The sequence below is a fragment of the Haemaphysalis longicornis genome, unplaced genomic scaffold, assembly GCF_048455015.1.
Source record: "Haemaphysalis longicornis isolate Haplotype H1 unplaced genomic scaffold, Haemaphysalis longicornis Haplotype H1 scaffold_227, whole genome shotgun sequence".
NCBI classification, from domain to species: Eukaryota; Metazoa; Arthropoda; class Arachnida; order Ixodida; family Ixodidae; genus Haemaphysalis; species Haemaphysalis longicornis.
The window spans coordinates 132,501-157,120 of NW_027526304.1; the positions used below are offsets into that span (position 1 = coordinate 132,501).

Consider the following 24,620-nt stretch of genomic DNA (forward strand, 5'->3'; position numbering starts at 1 on the left):
GGACTCAAACTCAAAATGGACTCAAACTCAAAATGTACTCAGAACTCAAAATGAGCTCAAACTCAAATTGTACTCAGAACTCAAAATGAACTCAAACTCAAAATGGACTCAAACCCAAAATGTACTCAGAACTCAAAATGGACTCAAACTCAAAGTGTACTCAGAACTCAAAATGGACTCAAACTCAAAATGTACTCAGAACTCAAAATGGACTCAAACTCAAATTGTACTCAGAACTCAAAATGGACTCAAACTCAAAATGTACTCAGAACTCAAAATGGACTCAAACTCAAAATGTACTCAGAACTCAAAATGGACTCAAACTCGAAATGTACTCAGAACTCAAAATGGACTCAAACTCAATCGGACTCAAACTCAGTCGTGATCACTCGGCTCAAACTCACTCAAGCTCAAACTCACCATGCCACACTAGCCTCGCGCTCACTCAAACTCAAACTCATGAGTGAGTTTGAGTCCAAATGAGTCTGAGTGAGTGGACTCATGAGTGAGTTTGCCGACCTCTGCTTAACCCTGCCCCCGCAGATCTTCTACGAAAAAGATATCAGCCGATGGTGCTGATACATCTTGGCAGATGACAGGTACCACTATCGCTTCAATGAAGTGGACATCTGTAGCGTGTTGGCTGCGAAGGGGGACTTGAACGACTTTTCGCTTCCGCGCACACGGGATAGAAGCACTGCCGAACGTGTTGAATGCGACCGTCGTCTCGTTCACAACCTTCAAACGCAGCTTGGTTGCGAGGTTTTCGGTGATGAACGACCTCTGGCTTCCGCCGTCGAGTATACCTCGAACGAGTCGGCTCCTCCCGTCGTGGCTCAACCATGCTCGGAACGTCTGAAGGTACAACCCATCGTCTTTAGAACGATCGCTCGACTGTTCGTTGCTGCTCTCTCCAGACGCTTGAACCACGGCCGATGCGCACACCGTTGTTCCCGGTGCACCCTCGGTTGCATTATTGCCTTTGAACGAAGGTTCGCACATGCTGGTTGCATGCCTCCCGTGGCACGACGCGCAACTCAATCTGGCCCTGCAGTTTCTCGCTTGGTCACCCTTGGTCGTGCACCGAAAACATCTTCTGTCCCTCGCGAGATGCTCTTTATTAGTATCCAGCGAGATGTCGGCGGTGCATGAACGCGTGCTGTGCTTCTGGGAATGGCAAAAGAAGCACTCTTCCTTTCGGTCTTTGGGGTCAGTGACGCGTAATGCCGACGCCGTGAATGGGCAACTTCGCTGCTTCTCTGGTCGGTTGCCAGCAACTTCTCGTTGGGGCAACTCGCAGCACTGCTCGCGGCTCTCTAGCTCCATCCTCACAAAGGTGAGCAGCTATTTCAACTCTTCGTCCGCTTCAGCTGTCGCTGCCAATGAGCGGGCTGGGAGTGCCTCGTCTGTTGGGGAAGGGTTCAGCTCTCCAGATGAATCGGCTGGAGGAGGGCCGTCCTCTGGGGAGGAGGTCAGCTCTCGATGCCGCTTCTCTTTAGTAAAATTCAGCACGATATCGTGTGGGAGCGCGTGCTGCAATATATCTACGAGAATGGCAGAGAAGCTGCAAGTGGGCATCTTCAGAGAGTTCAAGCAGCGGCTATGCAGCTGCACCGCATCGTAGATATGCCTGGGCCCTCGTATGTCAGCAGACGATTTTACAGGTGGCAGATTCCTCAGTGCGGAAAGATGATGCTGCTGAATCCTTCGCTTATTCCCGTATCGCTGCTTGAGGATTTCTATAGCATCCGCATACCAGGCGTCTGTGGTCGGTAAGCCTGCGATTGCTGCAGCCGCCTCCCCCATCACTTAACGGCGCAGATAATAAAACTTCGACGTGGGCGTCAGAGCGCTGTTGTTGTGAATGGTTTGCTCGAGCTGCTCCCAGAAACCCGTCCAAACCTGAAGCTCACCTCGAAAGACAGGTACGTCCAGCGGTGGAAGCCGAGGTCCCGAGGTCGTGGCCGCACTTTCCTGTCTGAACGGGACCAGCTCGTTAACACCCGGCGAATGCGGGGCGTTCTGAGCGGGTCGTTCAAGAAAGTCGATCTTGCATGGAATTTCCGCCAACGTGTTGAGGGTCCTATCATTGTATTCCTCGGCCGCTTGATACTCGATGTCTTGTTCCTCCGCCGTAAGGAAAGCCTCGAGCTCCTCGCTGATCTTCGAGAGCTCGGCGTGGTTGGCCACGAGTCGATCTTGCAAGCCCGTGAGCTTGGCGATGTCTTGACATTCAGCGTCGAGCAACGAGCGAGGTTCCTTTATAAGCCTCGTATTCTTGGCTCTTCGCAGAGAAATCTTGCTCTTTAGGCGCTCCATTACGCGGTAGGCTGCACCTAATCGTCCCCCCAGCCGTGACGTTCCAGGACCACTTCGTTAAACGATTCCTCCCCCACTCGCAGCGCGAAGGGGCGGAGCAGATGAGAGATTGGCCCTTGAGGTCGTGCGTTGAAGTCAATTGTTGCCGCACGGGGTTTTCGGCACCAAATGTTAAGAAAGGGGCGGGCGAATAAAAGCAGAGAGGCAGGAGGCCACCGTTCCGAGCAGTACCTTCTAATTCCTTTCTTTTATTCCTCTACTTCTTTTTCTACACCCTTAAGGACCAACGGTTATCCTGCCTTCGCATTACGTGCCCTGCCCACGTCCATTTCCTCTTCTTAATTTATAAAAATATGTGCTTAACAGGCGGTTGTTCCCTGATCCACTCCGCTCCCTTCTTGTCCCTTAATGTTACACCTATCAATATATATATATATATATATATATATATATATATATATATATATATATATATATATAACATGTGGTTTATTAGCAGGTGTACAGAGCGGGGTAACAGGGTCTGGTTGTACCAAGGGCCAAGCTAGCTCGGGAGTCCACGCGCAGGTCTCACAGCAAGAACGTTCTGAATGAGGCTGCTCCGATCACTGAGCCTCGCTCATAGACCTAGTGGGGGATTGACGCCCCTTGAAAGTCAGCCTCGCTCTCAGTTGAGCACACACCCATTTGGCCACACTGGTTCGCCTTCTAACGGCCACGATCTATGTTACAATTATCCCCCCGGAAAAAAGGAGCCATCCTTGGCGACTCAAGGCGAGGCGAGGACGAGCGAGTCGTAATATGGCTTAAGGCGCTGAACATGAACTGTCTCGCCGCCACGGCGACGACGATCTGTAGCAGGAGTGACCGGCTCAACGAAGTAATTCATGGCTGAAGTTCGCTCGACGACTCGGTAAGGTTCCTTGTATTTAATTTGTAGTTTGCTTCAAAGGCCGGGGGTATTGGGCGGTGTCCAAAGCCAAATGAGGGAGCCAGCACTGTATGTAGCAGCTCCACTGGAGGCGTCGCGGCGGCACTTCTGACGTCCTTGGCCTGCGGTCGTGAACGATCTCGCCAGTGGGCGGCCCTCTTCTGTACGCTTGGTGATTTACTAGACTGGCGCACACTCAACGCATCTGGGTGGTATGGAAATATATTGTTTAATGTACATGATGGCTCACATCCGTATAATAAAAAGAACGGAGAGAAGCCCGTCGTTGTCTGAGTGGCCGTATTATAGGTGTAATGGACGAAAGGCAGGACTAAATCCCAGTTGGAATGGTCGGGAGAAGCGTACATTGAAATCATGTCGCCTAATGTACGGTTGAAGCGCTCAGTCAGTCCATTACTTTGCGGGTGATAGGAGCAGCTCTTACTGTGAACGACTCGGCATTCGGTCAGAAGCGCCTCCACAATGTCTTGCAAGAGGATGCTTCCCCCCTCACACAACAATTCTCTCGGCGCTCCATGGCGAAGTATGAAACGTTGAAGGAGGAACGATACGACGTCGAGGGCGGTGACAGTGGGTAGTGCAGCTGTTTCTGCATACCTTATGAGGTGGTCAACCGCGACTATAATCCATCGGTTGCCGGTAGCTGTCGTGGGGAGCGGACCATATTTGTCGATGCCGACACGGTCGAAAGGGCGAACTGGACATGATAGCATTTGCAGCGGGCAGTTGGGTGTTGAGGGGGAGACTTTCGACGCTGGCAATCTGTACACGAACGGATGTACTTTGTTACAAACTTGTACATTCCACGCCTGTAATAGCGCAAACGCAAGCGCCGGTATGCTTTGAGCACCCCAGCAAGCGCGCACGTTGCGTCAGCGTGGTAGTGGGAGCAGAAATCAGAGCGCAGATGGCCAGGGACGACGAGTAACCACTTCCGGCCCTCAGACCAGTAGTTGTGGCGGCAAAGAAGGTTGTCCCGAAGGGTGCACCGCGAAGCCTGGCGGCGCAGTGCACGAGAGGCTGCAACTGTTCACGGACTCGACAACTCTTGACGGACAGAGGCGATCCACGGATCTTACGCTGTTACGCAGCCACGCCAAGGGATTATAGGGACGCCACGGCTCTATCTGGCGTATATTAACTCTCATCGTCGGACCCCACTGGTGATCTGGACAGGGCATTAGCATCCGTGTGTCTGCGTCCGGACCGGTATACGACTCGAATGTCGGGCTCCTGCAGGCGAAGAGCCCAACGACCGAGTCTGCCGGGAGGGTCTTTGAGTGAAGACAGCCAGTAGAGGGCGTGGTGGTCAGTGACGATGTTGAATGGACGAGCGTAGAGGTAAGGGCGAAACTTGTTGATTGCCCAAACGGTCGCCAAACATTCTTTCTCTGTTACGGAATAATTCTGTTCCGCCTTTGTCAGAGTGCGGCTGGCGTATGAGACGACGTATTCATGGAAACCAGCTTTCTGCTGAGCGAGAACGGTGCAAAGACCGACACTACTCGCGTCAGTAGGTATGCACTTCAGTAGAAGGAGAAAGCGGGTCAAAATGGCACAGTCTTAGAGGCGTCGTAAGCAGGCGCATCATGGTCACACATGCGGCGTCACAAGCAGGCGACCACTGGCGACGTTCGTTGTGTCCGCTGAGGAGCTGCGTTAAAGGGGCGATGATGGTGGCAAAATTTCGGACGAATTTGTGAAAATATGAACACAAGTCGATAACGCGTGGGAGTCTTTCAGGGTAGACGGTTTGGGAAACTACCACTGCACGAAGCTTGTCCGGATCTGGAAAGATGCCGGCTTTGGACACAACATGGCCCAAAATTGTTATCTTGCGAGCAGCAAAGCGGCACTTCTTCAGATTCAGTTGCAAGCCGGCTGACGTGAGGCAGGTCAACACTTGCTTAAGGCGCTCAAGGTACGTGTCAAAATCTGATGAAAACACAACAATGTCATCCAGATAACAAAGACAGGTTTTCCACTTAAGGTCCCGTAAAACATTGTCCATCAGTCGTTCGAAAGTGGCTGGCGCATTACAAAGCCCGAACAGCATCACGTTAAATTCATAAAGGCCGTCAGGTGTAACGAACGCTGTCTCTGGGCGGTCGGCATCAGGCATGGGCACTTTCCAGTAACCAGACCGCAGGTCCAAGGAGAGGAAAAAATCTCCCCCCACCTCCCCGAAGGGGATCGTTCGGAAATGCGAATGCATTGGGTGCACCGATAAGTGCGCTGCGGCAAGCAGTAATGGAGTGAGGCGTGCGCTCCACTGCATTTATATACATTTTCCGAGCGCAGCGAGCGGAGAGAGGGTACGCGGAGAGGAGAGACCCGCTCAACACGCCCGCCCCGCGCGCGAGCTCTCTCTCCCGCCGAGCTCCGCGATGCGAGCGCCCTCACACGCCCGAGCGCGCTCCTCCTCTCCACTCACTCTCCGCTACTCCGCCCGAGCTCCGCGATGCGAGCGGCCTCACACGTCCGAGCGCGCTCCTCCTATCCCCTTGCCCTCCGCTACTCCCGCCCGAGCTACCAGCTGCTCCGGTTGCTAGGCGCGCCACAGCTGTTGCTAGGGGCGAGTAGGAGCGCGGAGAGATAACACCTGCGGGCGCACGCCGACGGAGCACGACAACCCCGACTAAGAAATGCATTCGCATTTACGACGACGACGACGACGAAGGCAGAACTATGAGGCACGCGCTCACGTGCGCTCGCGCTGGAGGAATGCAGGCGCACGCCGGCCAACGGAGCAAGACAACCCCCGGCTAATAAATGCATTCGCATTTAAAACTCGGCACCCTGCAGGCAGTCAAAAGCGTAGTCGATACGGGGTAGCGGATAAATTTTCTTGCGTGTAATCTTATTGAGGTGGCGCTAATCCACGTAGAACCGCATCGACCCATTTTTATTGTGACCAGAACCACCGGAGAAGCCCACGGGCTGGTAGAGGGTCGGATGACGTTACGGGTAAGCATATCGGACACTTGCTCGTCGTTCACGCGGCGTTCCGCAGGAGACACGCGGTATGGTCTCTGTCACAGTGGGGCGTGGGAGCCGGTTTCTATTTTATGTGAAACAGCCGACGTGCGTCCCAGGGTGGTTTGTACGCAATCAAATGAGTTGCGAAAACTCTGGAGGAGGGCGATGATGAGCTTCTCTCGTTGCTTTGAGTTAAGGCCATTGTCGACACACTGCATGAACGCATCGGGGCTTGACGCACGCGCTGGACTAGGTGTGCTAACAGTGAGGAGCGATGGTTGTCGGGCACAGCGTTCACGTGAGAAGGGTCAACAGCTTCCACGCACCCTAGATATTCCCCATAGACTAAGGTGGTAGGGCAACAAGATAGCGTATACAGATGACGATTAAGCCGTAACCGGACTGGACGTCGATGACAGCAGAGGGTAAAAGCAGACATCTGAGCGAGAAGAAGAACCTAGAAGGCGTGAAAACCACAGTCGTGTTCGTGTTGTCCACATTGCACAAAACAGGCACTATGATGGATTACCTCGGGGGAATGAATCTTCGAAAACAGTTAACTTGGTCAACAGCTCGTTCGGCGGCGGCTCGTAGAACGGTACAAGTTCAACTTTCAAACGTGTGCAATCGACTATCGCGTGATGTCGGGATAAGAAGTCCCACCCGAGGATGATGACGTGGGAACATGATAGGAGGACAATGAATTCGATGACGTATGTGACGTCTTGGATGAGAACCTGAGCGGTACACATGGCCAACGGTTTAACCTCTTGCGCGCTCGCAGTCCGAAGAGTAAGGTCAGAGAGAGGCGTCGTAACTTTACGTAATCAGCGACGTAGACGTTCCCTCAACACTCACAGCGGCGCCGGTATCAATAAGCGCGAGGGCGGCGACACCTTCAGCAATCACGTCTATAGCAGTGACGGGTGAGAGAGCAGGAGCGGAATCTCGACGGGGCTGCAGTTCTTGCCGCGGGAACTGCAGCCGTTAGTTTAACTCAGCGGTCGGATCCTGGAGGGGACGCATGGGGGACGGTGAACGGCGACGCGGGAAAAAATCCTCGCGTATTGCCCGCACATTTGATACAGGAAAGGCTGCACCAAAGCCACTGCTCAAGCAGCACATCACATACTATGTAAACAGAAAAAGCGTATACTATTTGGCTAACATTATACACTGACTGCAATGAAATTCAGTTGTTAGAGTGCGCTCTTCCGTGTTTTAGATGCGACGCATCTCTTGCTCTGAGGCATGTCCCTCCTGCGTCGACGTCGGCGGCGTCCGCACGCCACCTGCGCATGCGCGACTCTCCTCTGCTCTTCTCTCCGACAGCTGTGCGCAACACTCTCACTCCGTCTAATTATCATAAACAACAGCTGCGTGTGCGCGCTTCGCTCCGCTCCCGTCGCGCAAGTGCGCATGCGCGACTCTCCTCCGCTGTCCCCTCTCCTTCAGGCGCTGTGAATATAAAGCGGGTAGCGCGCTGCGGCGGTTCAGTCAGCGCTCGCTCTCGTTCGACTCCGTGTGACTTTGCTTGACGACTCCGTGCTTGACTTGATTCTTCCGATGAAGACGTGATGGAAGCGACGGTCCCTTCAGCGAGTGGGCTGACACAATCCAATACCACCGTCAGCGCAAACGCTCAAGGCAACGTTACGACCAATTGAACCCCCCGATGCGTCGCATCACATCAGGGTTCCCTCGCGGGAAGATGGGCGTAATTTTTCTCTTCCTTTTCCTTGGTTGTTTTGCGCAATCGCTTTCTATGGAAAGATTAGTCAGTGCTACTGCGTTGGAGCTTCACGGCACAACCCGTATTGCCGTGAAACTGCACAAAACACACACAGCTGGCTGACGCCGCATCTTTTCAAAGTGCTACGAGTTGTGCCGCGCCTCCGCCAGATGGCGCCACGGGTCCCGCGACCGAGAGAAGACGCAGTGAAACATCCTCCTCGCCAGGGGCACGATCAAATGCAGAGCATTTCCGGGGGTGCACGACGTTAAGTAGTTTGCGTTACGTTAATGTTGTTGCACTTATGGCGACTGCTGACGAGAGAGCGCTCGTCAGCAGTAATTTGAATGAGTCAACAATATAAGGCGCGTTCGTAGCGTCCCATTATGTGTCGGCTTTGTGGCGCAGTGGGTAGAGCACCATGTACATTGCGTTCCGCCCGCAGGGTCGAGGGATCGAAACTGGGCGCCGGATAGTATTTTTTTTATATAGTAGGGACAAAGACGGTGCGGACTACGGACGTCAACGCGGGTGACATCGTGAGTTACTGAAATGCTCTGTATTTAAAAGGAGCGACGGCTGGAAAAGGGCGGATGGTCGGCAGAGGACAAATTCGGTGCCTGACCCAAGTCCCCATGAGAGTAGTACGGTTGCGGTCCATAAGGAGGCACTCGATGGACGTCGCTAGCAGGCGGTGGCCGCCGACGGCACAACCGAGCGACGTGTCCGGGCAGACAGCACGCGTAACAGATAGGGCGGTTGTCGGGTGTGCGCCAGGGGTTCAGCGGTTGAGGTGGTAGCCGGTTGGTAGCGGTAACGAGAGAAGCCGGTGGTAGCGGTAAGGCATCGCCGGTTGGTCTCTCACATACTGGTACGGTTGGAAAGCACCGGGCTGCAGTTGCCGTACCACCGAAGCGTAACTTAAGGGGAGCGCTTCAAGAATGGCTGGGGGCGCCGCCATTGTCACTGGTGGTGCGACGGGCGCCGGTGGTTCGAGGGGCACTGTCAGTTGTGGTACGAACGGGGGCGTCACTGGTGGTGCGATGGGCGCCACCACGGGGGCCGGCACAAGTACAGGTTGACGAACTGCAGGAAGCACCTCTGCAACTTGCTCCCGGATTACGCGGCGTACCGACGAAGGCAGCGTAGTCGAAGACAAGCTCACGATCACGGGGAAGCAGAGCCAGCTGTCGAGCAATTTCTGCGCGAACGAACTCCTCGATGTGCGGCGGATGAGAAGAAAGGTCATGAGGCATCATTAGCCATGAAAGGCATCCCCGTGAGAGCACCCTTCATTGGGCGACGTGCGCTGGCGAGTAGTGACAGGCTGCTTGCACAGTTCATCGTAGCTCAGGCACCATGTAATAATTTCGTCCGCAGTCTGTGGGTTCGTGTTTAGCAGCATCTGAAAGGCGAACTCTTCTATCCCTTTGAGAACATGTCTGATCTTGTAGCTCACCGCCATCGCAGGGTCCACGCGCTTGCAAAGGTCCAAATGTCCTCGATCTAACTCGTGTAACTTTCATTGTCCTGTTGGGCTCGGACGCGCAGGCGTTGTTCGGCGCGAAGCTTGCGTACATCGGGACGCCCAAACGCTGCCAGAAACCTCATTTTATAGGATGACCAAGTCCGCATCTTGGGTTCATTGTTATAAAACTACGACTCAGCTAATTTGTCGAGGGAGAAAAAGACGTTGTTGAGTTTGGCAACGTTATCCCAGCGGTTGTGGGTGCTCACCCTTTCGTATGTTGAGAGCCAATCTTCCGCATCGATATCGTCGCTGCCGGTGAAACTGCGGGGGTCGCGTTGGCGCAGTGACCCGGAGCAGATGACGGGCGCAGGCTGCGGCGAGGTCATTTCGTGCTCGATTCCTCGTGAGATGGGAGGGAGCGCTCGCTTGCTTCGTAGTTCCAGGCTAGGGACCATGGAGTGGCTACGACCTCCACCAAAATAAAATGGGGTTTATTTGCAGGCGTCCAGTGCGGGGTAACAGGGTCTGGTTGTACCAAGGGCCAAGCTAGCTTGTGAGTCCACGCGCAGGTCTCGCAGCAACAGCGTTCTCGATGGGGCTGCTCCGATGACTGAGCTTTGCACATAGACCTAGTGGGGGATTGACGCCACTTGAAAGTCAGCCTCTGTCTCAGTTGAGCACACATCTCTTTGGCCTGGTGCGCCTTCTAACGGCCACTATCTCTGCTACACTATATATATACAGGGTGTCCCCGCTATCATTCACCAAGATTTTAAAAAAGAGCAGTGGAGTTACTCGAAGAAAACCTAGTGCGTAATGTTTGCAGTACTGTGCAGAAGCGGACAGTAATTTTGTCGTTAATTATATTTAACTAATTATTTGTAATTAATTCTCTAACTCGATAATTACTGTCCTAATCACTGAAGTGTCAATAAGGCACTTGTAGGTACCCACGAGGGGCATAAACTGCGGTATTTTCAGCCATGAACTAATTGCGTGCTCATTTATTCTGACTGATAAAGAAAACCCGCGAAATATTAAAAATACCACGGGACAGCGCTTCCGCGCGCATTGTAAAGCAGCATTCCCAAATAAGCTGATTGAAAGCAACTGCTTCGCCTGTCACCCGCCCGAAGAGACAGCACATCACCTTGATAATGGCATGCATGGAAGGAGCAGCAACAGCAAGATTCGCGGGGCGCGTGTGCAGATAACGCACAAACTCGGTCCCGATTTCTTCTTTCTTTTGTTTATTTCATTCTGGCAAACTCAGAGGCAGCCTGTTTGAGGGCATTGCTTTAGGATGCGCGCTAATGCGCGCGGAGGCGCCGTCACGTGGTATTTTTCATATTTCGCGGATTTTCTTTATCAGCCAGAATAAATTAGTATGCAATTAGTTCGTGGCTGCAACTACCGTAGTTAGATGCCCCTCGTGGGTACCTGCAAGTGCCTTATTGACACTTAAGTAATTAAGACAGTACTGGTGGAGTTAGATAATTAATTAGAATTAGTTCAGTATCATGAACGCAAAAAATGGTGTCCGCTTCTCCACAGTACTGCAAACAGTATGCGCTAGTTTTTCTTCGAGTTATGCCATTAGCCTTTTTTTAAATCTTGGTGCATGATAGCTGGGACACTGTATATATATATATATATATCTATATATATATATATATATATATATATATATATATATATATATATATATATATATATATATATATATATATATATATATATATATATATATATATATATATATATATATATATATATATATATATATATATATATATATACAAGAGAAGAAAAACTTCGAACAAGGTAAAAGCACGATTGTGGCCTACGTTTCAGCAAAGAGAACTTGCTATATATATATATATATATATATATAGTTTGGAAATGAGGGGCTCGTTGAAGAACTACAGAAAGATAGGTAGGCAGTCTACAACGCCAAAGGAGGCTTAGGGGTGTTGTTAGTGAAGTTAACATTGTTTAAATATACTAAAGAATGAAAGAAAGAAAGAACAACACGCACCCATAGTCGGTACCGAACCCACGCCTTTCGATTTGATCTCGAATGCCTTACCAATTCGGTTAGCCCGGCTTTTTTTTTTCTTTATTCCCTTTTTTGTTACAAATGGACATGCGCCAACGCCGGATTAAAAAGCGCCGCCCATACTTTGGTTGGCTGAAAGATTTAAAATAAACATTTAATGTTGACAGCTCTTCAAATGCACTTAACCATTCCATTTCAGGTTCCAGCAAACGATACACTTCAAGTAGACTGGTTACACTTTGTGAGAAATACTTGCTCACCGTCATAGCATTCCCATCACAGTGGCGCACGGCCATACGGGAGCGCCAAATTGCGTGAAACCTTAGGATCATTATCATGTCGTGCGGCACTTCACCCTTTTCCATTGCCAAGAAACGTATCCCATGTGGTGTTACAGGAAGATCTTTCTTTATTGTTCTCTGTAGAACATCCCAGAAAAAGATGGCGTCTCAGAACTATACGAAAACGTGTTCAATGCTTTCTGGTTTTTCGCACAAAGTGCACGTTAAGGACCAGCCAAGGAAAATACTTTTTTCCTCCATCCATGTGCCAACGGAAAGTGTGCCGGTGTGCAGCTTAAAGAAAAATGTTTTTTACCGCGGCGGGGACTACCATATTTTTAACCCGCGACAAAACATGTTGGCAACCACCTGCCCCATACAATGAGCGATACAGAGGTACTGGAAAGAGCATTTCGTTCAAGTTTTTTGTTAATGTTTTCCTCGATACATTCGCCAAATACTCCATGGTAAATCAAACGGACAGAAATTTAAAAGATTGCACCACTTCTTTCCAGTAGCCCTTAACATCATGTTTCAATAAAGCTTGGAATTACGTTTTATAGTGTAGTTTGTACGTAAGTCCTCAAGAATGGATGTTTTACGTCCCGCAATAGCAAAAAACGGTTCACAATCTGCCTTACAAAAACATGGGGCAATCCAACACCGCCTTGCCTTACAGGCCGAAGAAGATTACTTCGGGGTCATGCGTTCCCACGTAGAACACCAAATACACAAAGCAAAAGCACGATGTATCTTTTGCACTTGCGTTCCGGAACAGTGTATGGCTTGCAGCACATACCACAGTTTCGCGAGAAGAAAAAAATTACACACTGTGGCGCGCGTAAAAACAGATAGCGCGCGGCCTCCCCACTTTGCCACTTTCTCGCGCACTTTTTCTGTTACCGCTTCATAGTACTCATTGCTACTCCTCAGTGGCTAAGGCGTTGCGCTGCTGAGCACGAGGTCGCGGGTTAGATTCCCGGCCGCGGCGGTCGCTTTTCTGATGGAGGCGAAAAGCAAAAATGCCCGTGTGTACGAGATTTCGGCGCACGTTAAAGATCCCCAGGTGGTCAAAATTAATCCGGAGCCCTCCACTACGGCGCGCCTCATCGCCTGCGTTGCGTCGGCGCGTTAAACCCTGCAATCAATCAATCAATCAATCATTGCTACTCGCATAGCTGTGCAACGGTACTCCTAGTGCAAATTTAGAGCGCAACAAATTTGCACTATGGAGTACCAACAAGCTCGAACCCTCACGTTGTTAAGGTACTACTAGATACCGCGTCGGCATCACCGTCCAGCTGACATTTGCAAAAACCCGCGGCGTTGACTCCCACCCACCATGCCAAAAACCTTCACATTTTGTCCCGTTCACTGCACTTGCTGTTACCCTACAAAACTGTTTAGTTACATTGATCGCTTCTGCGATACTTTGCTTATCTTCACAAAAAAAGCGCCACATCATCTGCGTACGTTAACAACTTCACTTCGCTTGAGTGAAGATGAAACCAAGTTATTTCAGCATCGTTGATAACTTTGAAACAGTAAGGCTCCAAGAAAATACAAAAAAGTAGGAGTGAAGCCGGGACACCCTTGTCGGACAGACGACAGCACTGGGATACGTTCTGTCACCTCCTTATTAATTACCAACTGCGTGAAGCCTTCACGATAGGCCATGCGCACTCCTTCTTTGACCGCACTACCAACTTTATATGTTCCAGAATACAATACAATATATCATGGCACACTCTGTCGAACGCTTTCTCATAGTCTATTTGGAGCATAGCAACTCTGCGACCATTCAGATCGAAACTTTCCAGTACTGTGCGGGCTACATGAATATTTGTAGTTATGCTCCTACCCTTGATTCCGCACGTCTGGTGCGGTTCAACAACACTTATAATAACTCTTTGTAATCTTTGTGCTAGGACTTTCATGATTATCTTGTAGTCAATGTTAACTAGCGTTATTGGACGATAGCCAGCCACCGACTGCCTTTTACAGCAATCGTCAGCTTTATGTACTAGCACAGTCTGCGTACGTGAAAACGATGGAGGCAAAACACCAGTGTCGTACGCCTCGGCAAATACATGAAAAAGGAAAGGTGCTACGCTGTCAGTAAAATGCTTATAAAATTCTGCGCTCAGTCCATCAGGGCCTGGCGTTTTACTGTTTTTTTTTTAATTTGATATTGCCTCTTCGATTTCTCTCAATGACACGGGCTCTTATAATTCTTGTCAAACATCAGCCTCTAAACGAGGCATTAGTGAAAGGAAATCGTCTTTAAAATCTTGAATTCTCGGGGATGCGGGGCTGAAAAGCTCGGTATAATGCTCAGCGAATGCCCGCTTTATTACCTCCCGCTCATGGGTCAGCTCTCCTTGCCACACAATTCTTTCAATTGCACTACCTTTTGCGTATTTCTTTTCATCACTTAAAGCCCTTTTAGTAGGCGTTTCCCCAGCCAGAAACCTTTCTCCCCTCGCCCTCACCGTTGCTCCTTGAAATCGCTCTTTATCTAGATCGTCGAGCTTGCTTTTTATCAGTGCTATGTCTTCAATAAACACACCCAGCCTTTCACATTCAAGGATTAGTAGTTGCCTCAGATTATTTCGAAGATTAGTTTCTTCTTCTCTTTCTAAACGAGTCAAAACTGTCCCTCTCTCTATCGCACACATTTTGCTTTCTTGCTTAAACAACCCCCGTCTTCTCCCCCAGCTTTCTTTTTCCAGCCTTGTGTTCCTTTGAAAACTTTCTCTCACCGCCTCAGTAAACTTCTCATATTTTAATATTTTCCCACTGAATTTCCATAAATTCCAGTCAAACTTGTTATAACCTTCTCTCCTCCCTCCCAACGAAAAAGAGAACAGACAATGGTCGCTGAAAGCAACATAATCAACCGCGTAGTTTTTACACGACGGCGCTAATCAACGGGAAACGTAAATTCTGTCCAGCCGGGCATGGCCGGCTCCCTGGAAATGCGTGTATCGCAGGGCGTCTGCCTTTGCTGCACAGTGAGCCACATCTGTTAAATCATGCTCATCCAGTATGTTCTGAAGTAGTTGCTCACTCGGGTCCCTGTTCCGCGTTAAGCCTGCTCTGTCTTCTCGCGCGCAGACGCAGTTAAAATCGCCGAGCAGAACAACGTTGTCTTTGTTCTGCAATTTGCTCGCTATCGTTTCAAAAAACACTTCTTTCATTCACCTTATTCGGGCGTACATGCATATAACAAAAAACTGGATCCCACAATAAGACATTTCACACGTCACTTGATGACCAGATTCCCAAGAATAAATTTTCCCTATTTCAATTCCTACTGCATTCTTAACAAACAAACAACAGCCAGAACACGTCCCAAGCGCATGGCTAACACATACACTATACCGGTTTGCGAAAGGGCGCACCATCAAATCGGTTCGCTCTTCACTCTCAATTTTTGTTTCCTGTACAGCAAGGATGTCCATCCCTTTTTCATTTAGTAACCTACTAAGTTCGTATTGCTTGCGCCTTTCCTCAAGCCCTCATACGTTCAAGGGTGCAATACTCAATGTTTTTTTGAGGGCTATCATTTAAAATTGTAAGTGAAGAGCAAAACGAGAGAAGAAACACAAAAGTTGCCTTTCGACCTCTCACTCAGGTCGTTTTCCTGCTGATGGGGTCCGTCTTCGCACACCAATCTAAGCGGTTCCCTCTGCCACCTCTCCCCCCCCCCCTCACTGCCTCTGTTCGCCGCTCTCCGAACACAGTCGTGCACGCCCACTCCCCGTCCACCTTTCGTCGTGCTGAACTGAGTGGGTGACGCCTTGCCTTTGTGTCGTTCCGGTGTCACACTCGGCCTCGTTTTGGTCAAAGGCCGCCGGACTTGTGTGGCCGCCTTCAGTGGTGGCTCCTCGGAACTCGCAGAACCTGCGCTCTGCGTGTTGTCCCTGGTGAGCTCCCAAGACCACTTGCTCGTAGCCGCACCCGAACCTGTCGCCCCTCATCTTCCATGTCCTCGCTCTCCACTGTCTCGTCCCTTGACTGCTCGTCGTCCTTCATTTCCGCCTCCTTCAACACATTTGTTGTTTCGTCCATCTTCTCCTTGGAGGCGCTATCTCCGCATGACTGCCGTCTTCCGCCGGGAAAGTAGATGGCTCGGGGGGCGTTACCTCCTTCGCCTGATCGTTGTCCCCACCCCTTGCGGCATTCTCAGCCTCGGCTTCTTCCATGACGAACGATGCCGTCGCCGTGTCCTGCGGTGAGCCGGCTACATTAGCGTAGGAAGGCACACACTGACTCTCGTCGTGGCCGAAGCGACGACAAAGAGCTCAGCGTGGCACTCTACACTATCGCATGATGTGTCCGCTCTGATGGCAACGCAGGCAGAGGGGCGCTCGCCCGGGCACGACGACCAGGGCTTGCTCTCCGGCGACACGTACTTGGTGCGGAATGTCGTCGACGGTGACTCCCGCTCTCAACCTGAGGGTGACCAGGCGTGTTGTCCACGACTGAGCGTTGCATCCTTGCACACGCCACCGGTCCCTATAGCCACGTCGGTTACCTTTCCGTAAGGCTCTAGGGCGGCCCGAACTTCGTCATCGGGGACGTGGTGGAGCACCCAGTGCACCTTTAAGCGCACCTCCTGGTTCCTCGGGTCGATGACGAGGCACCGACGGTCCTTCACTAGTAGTTCCCCGGCGGCCAACAACTTTTTCGCACCTTCCGCGTCCTTGAACGTAACCGCCCACACATGGTTCATCTGACATGCCCCCAAGGAGATAACCTCAGGGAGCAAAGCCAAACAAACCAGCGTATCGCGGAAATCTTCAACCTTGTACGGCCTTCCTTTGACGTCTGCGTGCAAAAAAATTGTGTTGAGGGCAGATTGTCCAGATGGTAGATGAGGCAACATAACCTGATAATCCTGGGTATCGTTTGAAGAAACAGCAGACCTGTTACCGCTCCTTGGGCGGAGCTTGACATTCTGCGACCGCTTCGCTCGGAAGCCGGAAGTAGAATCCGGTTATCTCAGCGACTGTGTTCTCCTTCACTTTCTGGGGTATTTATATTTACTAGATCTGTACCTGACGCAGCAGGGTCAGATACAGGGTCAGATACAGCAGGGTCAGATACAAAAAAATGCATCTTACGCTTGAGGGTGGTAGCCAGCGCCACTCTGACTACACGGGGAGAAGGGGACCTTCTTTTCAACCCCCTGGGCGTGCCTCGAACGTCTACAGCCTCTCCTGAGCGGGTAACTGGCGGGAAGCCCTTTTATGCTACCTTGACATCAAGGCTGCCAGATCCGAGACCCTCGCTAGGCTTTCGCAGAATAATGTAGTTAGGAAATGAGGGGCTCATTGAGGAAATACAGAAAGATAGGTCGGCAGTCTACAACGCCAAAGGAGGCATAGGGGTGTTGTTAGGCTCTTTTTTTACTATGGTTAGTGAAGTTAACATTTAATAAATATTCGAAAGAATGAAAGAAAGAAATAAAAACACGCGCCCAGAGTGGGGACCAAACCCACGCCTTTCGATTTGATCTCGAATTTGATCTGCCCACTCTGGGTGCGTGTTTTTTTTCTTTCTGTCATTCTTTCGTATACTTAAAAAAATGTTAACATCACTAACCATAGCAAGAAAAAGAGCCTAACAACACCCCTCTGTCTCATTTGGCGTTGTAGACTGCCGACCTATCTTTCTGTATTTCCTCAAAGAGCCCCTCATTTCCTAAATACATTATTCTGCGAAAGCCTAGCGAGGGTCTCGGAACTGGCAGCCTTGATGCCAAGCTGGCATAAGAGGGCTTCCCGCCAGTTACCCGCTCATGACAGGCTGTAGACGTTCGATTCACGCCCAGGGGGTGGAAAAGAAGGTCGCCTTCTCGCCTCATATATAGATATATATATATATATATATATATATATATATATATATATATATAATGTGTATTTGTGCGTGTGTGTGCGCGTTTGTTAATCTGGGGGCGGTGCTATCGAAAGAGAAGCAGAACGAAATGTACTCTCTTGAGTCAGTTTAAACCTCTGCCAGTACTTTTTCTACTCATTTGTAACGTCCACTTTATTCAACATTACTTGTAGACTTTTTTTTCTTTTTCATATTGTTTTCTAACATTGATTCATCATCCGGGTAATAATACCATATTTTGTTGCACTGCCCAAGCGTGTTGGGTATATTCTACGCAATACTGCATGTTCCCATAAAAATATTCTCGTCGAACATTTGTAATGCTTACCAAACTGTTCAGCCATGTAATAATTTAAATGCAAAGGTTATCAATAATTTGGTTTTTTTCTGGATTTAGGATACTCAAGGACACAAACGAACACCCTGAATGGAATGAGAATGAGCGCCTTCTCGTGCTTCATTCACCAACAAAGCTACATGTTTCCAAAGCTGCAGATATCTACGAACAGCACTGCAACTAGGGTAAGTACTTGTCACGTCGTTTTCTTAGGTAACAAAGGAATTTTTATTTTTCTCCTGTAACAAAAGCAGGTACAAAACACTCGTGGTTACGCTTTTCCACGTTCACATACTCGGTCCGTCCGTTACATTCCAGGACGACATCTCTCCTTGCTGTTAACAAAGCAGATACGAAATGAGTCAAGAACTAACACGGCATGAACACGAATACAATGGCGTGCACTTCTTGGTACATAAATTGTGCACTGAGAGGACAGCCTGGTATCCTTGGAGGGGGGGGGGGACTACTCCCCACCCAGGCACCAGCTCCCTTTACACAAGTCGTTTGATTTACTCGGGGTCTTCCTTGCTACATACGCAACTACAAAACATTCAAATGCAAAAACAAATACAAAAGAAACCGAGCATTGGTTTGTTGACTCTACCACATACACTTATTTGGCCCACCTCCCATTTGGGGCCACATATCTTATTGAATACTCAGAACATGACCTCTGTTTACAGAATTCAATTGGAACTACCTTTGGCAGTAGCAACACAATCACGTGGTTTACATCCGCACCACATGGCTTACACCTGTAAAAACACAAGTACGCGGCTTACATTTGCGAGCCCGCGCACTTTGTAGTAGAGTGAGGCGCCAAGTGCACAGGTGCGGGAGGAAAGTCTCCCCGACCGAGGCGCTTGCGCCTTTTAAAATCTGAAGAATGATTTCAGCGTTCTTAGTAAATAATCACAGTGGTTTTATTAACAGAGTGAAGCTTAATACAGGTTTCAGTATTGCAATAAGAATAAAGGCTTGTAAAAGCTAAATTTCATTCAGCCTGAATAACAGCAACGCAAATTCGTACATCACGACATCTGGCTGAAAAGCCGAGAAAAATAATATTAATAATACTGCTTCAAAGCAGGAGTGATGCTCTGGAAAATTATAATAATCATTGCTTTGAAACCTGTTCTTTCCTTTTTATAAGGAAAGCATTAAATGTGTGGGTTGTTGCCCCTGCTCGAGGTTATAATGCAATTTTGATGCCGAAATGTTCAAAACGCTTACGTTAAAGACAGGACGGGTCAATTCGTCACAATCGCACAGAACATAACAAATACAGAAGTTCAGAGACACCACAATACACAAATTAAAGATAGGCAAAGCTACTCTGAGCAGAATTATAAAAAAACATTTTTATGACAAATGAGCACACGCACTTTGGCCACCATACTTATCCTAAACCAGAAGGCAGCTGCACTGCTTTTATTCAGACTATGGCGTTTAACGCGCCGGAGCTACGCATCGATTACGAGGCGTACCGTCTGAGGGTTGCGTATTAATTTCGACCCGCTGCGATCCTTAAGATGCGGAGAAATCTCGACACAGGGGCGTTTTTTTATTTTTGCCTCCATCTAAAAAGCGCGACCGTGGCCGGAATTGAACCACGGTCGTTCGGCTGAGTAGCACAATGCCTTAGCCACTGATTCCCCGCTGCAGTTGTTGCTTTTATTTAAAAATTCATTTCGCATATCTATTTCAACCTCAGTATCCAGCTTTGATTACGAGCAGATTCATGGTATGCAAAACTTCGGTGCCAGCTTTCCCGCGCATTAGCGTGCCGAAAAAAAATTAGCAGTGGCTTAGCTCGGCTATGCCAGGATATACGTAGTGTGAGCTAGAGTTCTGTTGGTTATTCTTACCTTTCCTGGTTGTCTAGGATTAGCTTGATCATCATGCTTAGTGCTGCTTCAATGACACCCACACATGGTATACGCATTATGGGACACATGCATGTTTGTCAAGCGGCTCGGGCGCAGCGTCACCAATCGCCCCAGAGCTAAGCTGGTTTCACAAGCGCACGCCGGTGTTGATGCGACGCACGAGCCATCGTTTGCCCACCCGGCCATCCCTCGCATGATCATCAAGTGGACCGGACCGCCACGTGCGGAACGGAGGGCGGTGAAGACGCTGGGCGCGTGGCGTGTGTGAGAGACGCCGTACAGCGAGCAATGTTCTGTGCGTCGCGTGATGTCATTGCTCCTCGCGCATGCGCAGCACGGCTCTGCAGGAGCTACGCGAAACTGCTCAACCTCAGCCAGTGTAGCTCACGCTACAAAAACGTTCTTTAGATCCTCCCCACCGAGCGATGGCTCAACCACCACTGCTTGCTTAATTAAATAAACGTTTCTTCTGTTTACCCCCGCTGCACAAGAAAAAAAAAATGTTCGAAGAGGAGCACAAATAATTGTCCAGCATCAGTAATCGCTTAGTAATTAAAATTATTTTCAGTAGTTTCTTATTTCTCATATTATGTCTACTACGTACTTTGAATTAAAAAAAACAGCATTTGTCGTAATATAAATAGGGGCAGCACTTATGAAATTAATTTGTCCACTGTTTGCTAAGGGACCATAATAAGGTAAGTTGGACTCAGTAAGACGAACTGATGAACCCGACATCGGTTCATGAGCGTAATATATCATTGATCACTGCTAACGTATATCACGCCACCTGCGGCGTCGGCTGGTCCCGTGGGTCTAATCGAAAAGCCGATTACTGGCCATGGCAGCCTGTAAGCAGGGTAATGTAAAGGGAAGGGGACGCGTTACAATAGAGAACATGGAGACTAGGAACGCCATCATACAGCCAGAAAATTGTATCGGCTTTTTTTTTGGAAGTGTATTTAGAGTTACAATAAAGTCATGTGTACAGTAATGAAGTCGTTCTAAATGATCGGCATTTACTGGATAGTTAGGTAGAAAGCAGGTGTGGAGCTCTACATCATAGCAACTATTTTCGCCCGTGTAGCATTCGCTTTTGTTTCGCTTCCTAAGCGGTGAATTGTGCTCTGGTTTGTCTGCTGGCACAGTTTAAATGTTTCAGTTCCCGGATAACATAACCACTTCATCGAAGCTGCCATTCGGGAGCAGGTGCAGTATAGCTTAGAGAGACATCTGCCTATTTTTACAGAAGCTCGCTTTCAATTTTCATGACGCAGAAGCATCGTGACCAAGGATTCTCCCATTAGGCATCGCAGCTTGACGACAACGGCTTAGAAAAGGTTATGACGAATTTAAACTCAATGATTGTCGGTAGGCATTAGTGCCAAGATGTCTGAGGAATTGAATAAAAAAATTAGTGCCCTTCCACTCTGTGAAGAATGATGACCTGCAAAGCTGGACACAGACCACAGAGTGCACGAAACAAAATACGTTTATCGTAATTTGCGACGGAGAATGCTTCTTAGCCAATTAGCGGAACGTACTTCTGAATGATCCAAGCTTTTCTCTTGCAGATAAAAATGGAACTGCCTGTGTCCCTCCCGCGTCGTCAGCATCGTACTGTTTGTGTAAGCCAGGGATCAGACTGTTGCCGCAACTGTAGTAATAACTTTAAAGAATGACGTCATTTCACGCCGCAGCCAACCGATATCTGTTTAAATCCGCGCAACCGAGTGAGCGAACGCAGCAGCGACAAAAGAAATAAAACCGAAACGAGCGTCTAGCGAACGGTGAAGTTGAGTACGACACGTGCGGCTACGGCGTCATCTCTCTCACTGCCTTTCTCTCGCAAGTCTGATGCGTCGCCACCAAGGAGCACCCTCCTCCGACATTCCCGAGACGCTGTTTTAAATGCAGAGAATTTCAGTAACTCACGATGTCACCCGCGTTGACGTCCGTAGTCGTAGTCCACACCCCTCCCCCTACAGTATATATAAAAAAAATACTATCCGGCGCCTGGTTTTGACCCCTCGACCCTGCGGGCGGAACGCAATGTACATGGTGCTCTACCCACTGCGCCACAAAGCCGACACAGAATGTGAGGCTACGAACGCACCTTATATCCTTGACTCATTCAAAACTACGTCAAGAAGCTGCTGATACAACGCATTCACTACCACCAACTCCCCAAACACTAAACGTTAACGCAATACACCCACCCCCTATGCGACGCATTTACTCTAGTCCCCCTCTCGGGGAGATGGGCCCAATTTTTCATTCTCCGCTAATCCAAACCACGTGCGTTTCTGCGGGAGGTTCAACCACGATATGCAACATGCTCGCTGCTCCCTTGTGCGGGGCTAATCCGAACCACGTGACATTTGCGCGGGAGGTTCAAAAACGATTTGCAGCATGCTGGCCGGTGGCGGCGGCGCACTGCGAAGTGGCAGCAGAGTAGCGCATGCCGCTGTACGTTCGCTGATCACGCGAACACTTCGTGAGCCGCAGCAGAAATGCTCCGGGACTGAGAAGACTGCAGCTCACGCTGCGCACAAATTTCATATTGGGGAGTGTAGTAATCGTCAGTGCATTTTTTTTACACCCATCGGTGCTTCTGTTTATTTTTCGCAATCATCTGATTACCGCACTGCCGCCATTATCTGCCGACTGCGGAACTTTTCGAAGGATCATCGGTGGAGGCGAAGGGGAAAATAGTTGTGAAAGAGGTGTAAGCAGTTGTGAGGAGAAGCCCCGGGGCGCCGCCGAGTAAATTCAATGTCACCGGAATAAAAACTAGGGGGGGGGGTTAGACTTATACTGCTTTGCAGTAAAATAATTAAATGCTTTAAAACCAGTGGTAAGATAGTTTACATTCAGATTCCCAATTTCTGCATTATTACAAGAATTCGCAGCAAGCATTCTTTTTGAAGGCTCAAAATTTCTTGCGCCTATAATTTTTATGAGTATGCACTTACAGTATAACTATTCAAGGAGTACTGCCAAGGAGTACTGCCATCGGTTGTTTAATCCAATACGCGACATCGTCGCAGTGCATTTTTGTTTTTATTATCTTTACGACTGTTTCAGATATTCTTCGATGACAAAAATCGAGCCACTACCGTCCAGTTTACGAAGAATGGTACGTCGCATAACGTCACCGCCGGACGGGAGGTTGTGGTGGCAGCTGGAGCCATCGGGTCGGCCAAGCTTCTCATGCTCTCCGGCATCGGACCAAAAGACGAACTACAGAAACACGGCGTACGTAAAGGGCTGGCTAAATATTCCGGTTAAGTCTTCGAGCTTTATAGAATAAAGTAGAAAAATATCTGAGAGCTTACTTCTCGAAACGAAAGAAATGAAAATAGCTGTTATGGTGCCACCTGTTTATCTTTGATGTCAGATGACATATGCATCAAAATCATTGGTGAAAGTCGCATGTAACGTGGCGAGGTCGATCCCTCTACGTGAAGTTTTCCTGAAGTTTTCCTAGCCTGGCACGTCATCGCGTAGCGGTTTTAACAGCGCTTCTCAATCACGTAAAACGCTACGATTACTTTCAAAAATAATTTTATCTCTGCTTAAATGTGCGGCACTAATTGTTTTTCTGCAAGGGTACTGAAGTTCTGTTTCGTTGCTAATAAACACTCCCGCTTGAACGAAGAAGTGCCGTTCAAATTTGACAACTGCTCTCCTGTTTAATTTAGGATGACTTGTATGGCTAAGTATTTGTTCTATTTTGACGGAAGATCTTGGAAGTGTGTAGGCAACCAATATAAATTCATAGACGTACGTACTGCTTGTTTTACAGACAAAGTGGCAACAAATTTTTTTCTTATATTTCCATGTTTATTTTATAGCAAAGCTGTTCTTGGTCGAGGCTTTTATGGGGAGAAATGTGGTAACGCGGTCGCATTGGGTAGAGCTTAGCGAGGAGGAGAGCAAGGGCCAAGCGCACATTCAGCAAGTTTAAAGAATGCTTGAATAAAATGCTATACAGGTGAAGCTTTTCTAAACTACTAAATCTAGTGGCAATGTTTATATTTCTCAACATTGCTGCAAAAAAAAAAAAAAACATTAAGCATATTTCAGGGAAGTCATCAATACATAAGCGATATCTGTCCTGTTCGTTTGCCTAGAAATGCATGGCTGCTTGATTTTTGCTATAGTAAATAAAAAATACACCGTGAAAAATGCACTCGCGCAATCTCCTCGTGGCAGTGTTCAAGTTCAAAATTAATAAAATGTTCCAGTTGAGTTCAGACAACGGAACAGTACAAAAATGAATTGGCGCGTACTGGAGTCGATCCGCTTGCTGGAAGAAGATCGGCGAAGCTGACCCTGCGACTCGAGAACGCCAGGCAACGTCGCTGTTAAGATCAGCGTTCGCGGCGTTAAGTCAGTGAATCTGGGCTAATTTTTTAGATGCGAATGCATCTCATTCACTCGCCTTGTTCCTGTATCCGGCGTCGGTGTCGTCGTCGTTGTTGTCGGCATCCACCCCTCCCCCATTCTCCTCGTCGCGCCAGCTTCGCTCTCCGCCGCTCACTCTCTCACGAGGGGCATTGGATTGGATTCGATTGGATTCGATTGGCTTGGATTGGCTTGGCTTGGATTGGATTGGATTGGATTTGGATTGGATTGGATTAAAGTGGATTGTGTTGGATTGTGTTGCGTCATAGCCGCGGCAGACG

General features: G+C 48.9%; 1 protein-coding gene across 1 annotated transcript in view; it reads left to right on the plus strand.

The window, feature by feature from the left end:
* The window catches only part of LOC144172484 (4-pyridoxate dehydrogenase-like), a 201,435-nt gene that overhangs the window by 37,427 nt on the left and 139,388 nt on the right, over positions 1–24,620 (plus strand). The window contains exons 5-6 of the mRNA XM_077701179.1: positions 18,098–18,222; positions 23,017–23,187. Coding sequence (XP_077557305.1) covers positions 18,098–18,222; positions 23,017–23,187 — 296 coding nt within the window. The remainder of the gene's footprint in view (positions 1–18,097; positions 18,223–23,016; positions 23,188–24,620) is intronic.